Raw genomic sequence first — 2,851 nt, 5'->3', positions numbered from 1 at the left:
AGCTGTAGAGTGTGGTGGAGAAGATATGTAAAAAAAGATATTACCCAGAGTGTGAGCGGAGGAAATCACATTGACTGTTACCAAGCCAAGCTCTTTCATATTTGCTCCTTTTGAGCTCTGATCACTTTAAGATCTTCAGTATCTGATGATGAACAATAAATAACCCAAGACATACAAGTCCTTTTTTAATAAAAGGTCATACAAAATTCAGTAGTTCTCGGCTATTTCTAAATATGCATTAGACCCACCTGGGATACTGTTAAAAAATATAATACTCTTTCCACTCTCCAATTCAGTTAAATCTTAATGTATGATTATTGGACTCAGGCATGAATATTTTTAAAGCTCATCAGATGCTTCCTAGATTCAAGATCAGTGACACAGATTCTCACACACACCTGCAATAATAGATTTGATTAAAGCCAAATTTTTATGAAAAATAGTATGGATACAAAAAAATAGCATGGACAGTGAAATGGTTGAGAATCATATATAACCTGCACATTAAAAAAGAGTTGTGAATTTCTATAGGATGCCTGAGTCATAGTTAACAAATACAGAAAATTCCATATTGTAATAGGATTCAATTGGGTGGTGATTTTGACATACAAAAGATCCCAGAATACTCCCTTAATCCCATCAAGGATGTGCCCAAATAAACTATTTTTAGACATGATACATCAAGTGGAATGAAAACCATAAGCTACAAAAATGGTCTGAGCAAAAAGGTATGATTGCAAACTACCAATGTTTGGTTTTGAGTCATTTCTAATCCACTGACAAAATTAATTATAAATAAATGAATAAGAAAAACATCTCCAATGGCCCAGGTATTGAGCCTAGGCTATTCTGTTGAGGAATCGCTGCAAAGCCCTCTTGATATCCCTGTTCCTCAGACTGTAGATGAAAGGGTTCAGCATAGGGGTGACCACAGTATACACCACAGAGGCCCCTGCAGCCTTCCTGGGAAAATGTGAGACAGCAGAACCTAGGTACAACCCAAGGCCTGTCCCATAATATAAACAAACAACTGAGAGGTGAGAACCACAGGTGGAGAAGGCTTTATACTTTCCACCTGATGATGAGATTCTCAGAATGGAGGAAACAATTTTGTAGTAAGAGAAAAAGATACCTGAGAGTGGAATGCCGCCAAAGATGACCCCAATAATATAGAGTAATATTTTATTAGCAGAGGTATCATCACAAGCAAGCTCGAGGAGTTGAGGAGGGTCACAGAAGAAATGAGGAATTTCCATGTTTGTGCAAAAGGAAAGCTGTGATATATTCAAGCAGTGCAGCTGCGAGTACAAAAGGCTGATCAAAAAGGACAGCAGAAGCAGCAGGCTACAGACACGGGGGTTCATGATATCCAGGTAGTGCAGGGGATAACAGACAGCAACAAACCGATCGTAGGCCATCACAGTGAGGAGTGCACTGTCCAAACATCCAAAAAAATTTAAAGAAGACAACTGAGTCAGGCAGCCAGCATAGGAGATGACTCTGCTATGAGTTTGAATGTTCAAAAGCACCTTCGGGACGGTGGTAGAAGAAAAGCCAATGTCAGCCATGGACAGGTTGCAGAGGAAGAAGTACATGGGGGTGTGCAGACGGGAGTCAGAGCCGATGGCCAGGATGATGAGCAGATTCCCCAGCAGAGTGACCAGGTACATGGCCAGGAACAGGCTGAACATTAGAGGCTGCAGTTCCGGATCATCTGAGAAGCCCAGAAGGAGGAATTCCAATGCACCTGTTAGATTCTGGGGCTCCACATAGCACAGACACCTTTGAGAAAATACCTGAGGGCTGGTATAAAGGAAACAATACATTAGTGTGTCTGTATTTTGAATTTAAGCAATTCATAGTTTTCACACATAAGGTCCATGCCCCTTTAGTAATATTCCTTGGTTATGACAAACATTCTTCTTAGAACTCTTTGCATATTGCATTATGCTCCATGAGCCTATTACTGCATGCTACACTTTGGAAAGGATGGGCCAAATAAATGAGAGAAGTAAGGTTATTTAGGTGTTTGTAAATCCATAAGCACACACAAGCTTATCAGTACCCTCCTAAGAAATAAAAAAACGGAATGAGAACTATCCATCTTTCCCAACAAAATGCTTCTTATTATTGTCATTATTAGTTCAAGGACACTAATAAGCAGTTAAATGTACTTTATTTTGTCCAAATGCAGGGTGATTAATTCGTTTGATTTGTAGTATTTATAAGCACGCTATAAGAACTATGTGATAAACTGCCCGAGTCCATTTTTGTGTGTGTGATGTTTGGCTACTAACAGCTTTTAATCAATTTCTCTGTCTTCTCCTTCTGTTCACAGGCTAGCTGATAAGAAAGCCTGTTGGTGAGGATGTGGAGAAAAAGGAACCCTAGTTCATTGGTGGCAATACAGATTGGTGCAACCCCTATGGAAAATATTGTGGAAGTTCCTAAAAAAATTAAATTGTCTTATGACTCAACAATTTCACTTCAGGAAATATCTCTGAAGAAACTTGAAACACTAATTTAAATGAGTATGCATAACTCTGTGTAATAAACTGTATGAGTCCATTATTTAGTGTGCAAAAAAGAACGATATCTCACCTTTTGTGACAGAATAGATGGACCTAGAGGGTATTATACTAAGTGAAATAAGTCAGACAGAGATAGACAAATACCATATGATTTCACTAGTATGCAGAATCTAAAGAACTAAATAAACAAACAAAATAAAAACAATCTTCAGTCCAACTTAGCTACAAATCAGAAGTTCTCAAAGCCCCCTCATCAGTTTCAATTAGTCATTCTGGGAAGGGTGCTTTGAGGAAAATGACAAATATCATTCATTTCTTTA

The 2,851-nt window shown here is 38.4% G+C and overlaps 1 protein-coding gene across 1 annotated transcript; it reads right to left on the bottom strand.

Annotated features, from left to right (window-relative positions):
* Positions 1-839: 839 nt before the first annotated feature.
* On the bottom strand, positions 840-1,760 carry LOC307098936 (olfactory receptor 7E178-like; the record flags this gene model as incomplete). The annotated part of the gene is made up of 1 exon (XM_079770072.1): positions 840-1,760. Exon 1 carries the CDS (start codon positions 1,689-1,691, stop codon positions 840-842), a length of 852 nt encoding a protein of 283 aa, XP_079626198.1. The 5' UTR covers positions 1,692-1,760.
* Between the last annotated feature and the right edge of the window lie 1,091 nt (positions 1,761-2,851).

Source organism: Cnephaeus nilssonii (genome assembly GCF_951640355.1).
Source record: "Cnephaeus nilssonii genome assembly, chromosome: 5".
Classification (NCBI taxonomy): Eukaryota; Metazoa; Chordata; class Mammalia; order Chiroptera; family Vespertilionidae; genus Cnephaeus; species Cnephaeus nilssonii.
Note: the sequence above shows the minus strand (reverse complement) of the source record. Positions and strands in the feature narration are given on the sequence as shown.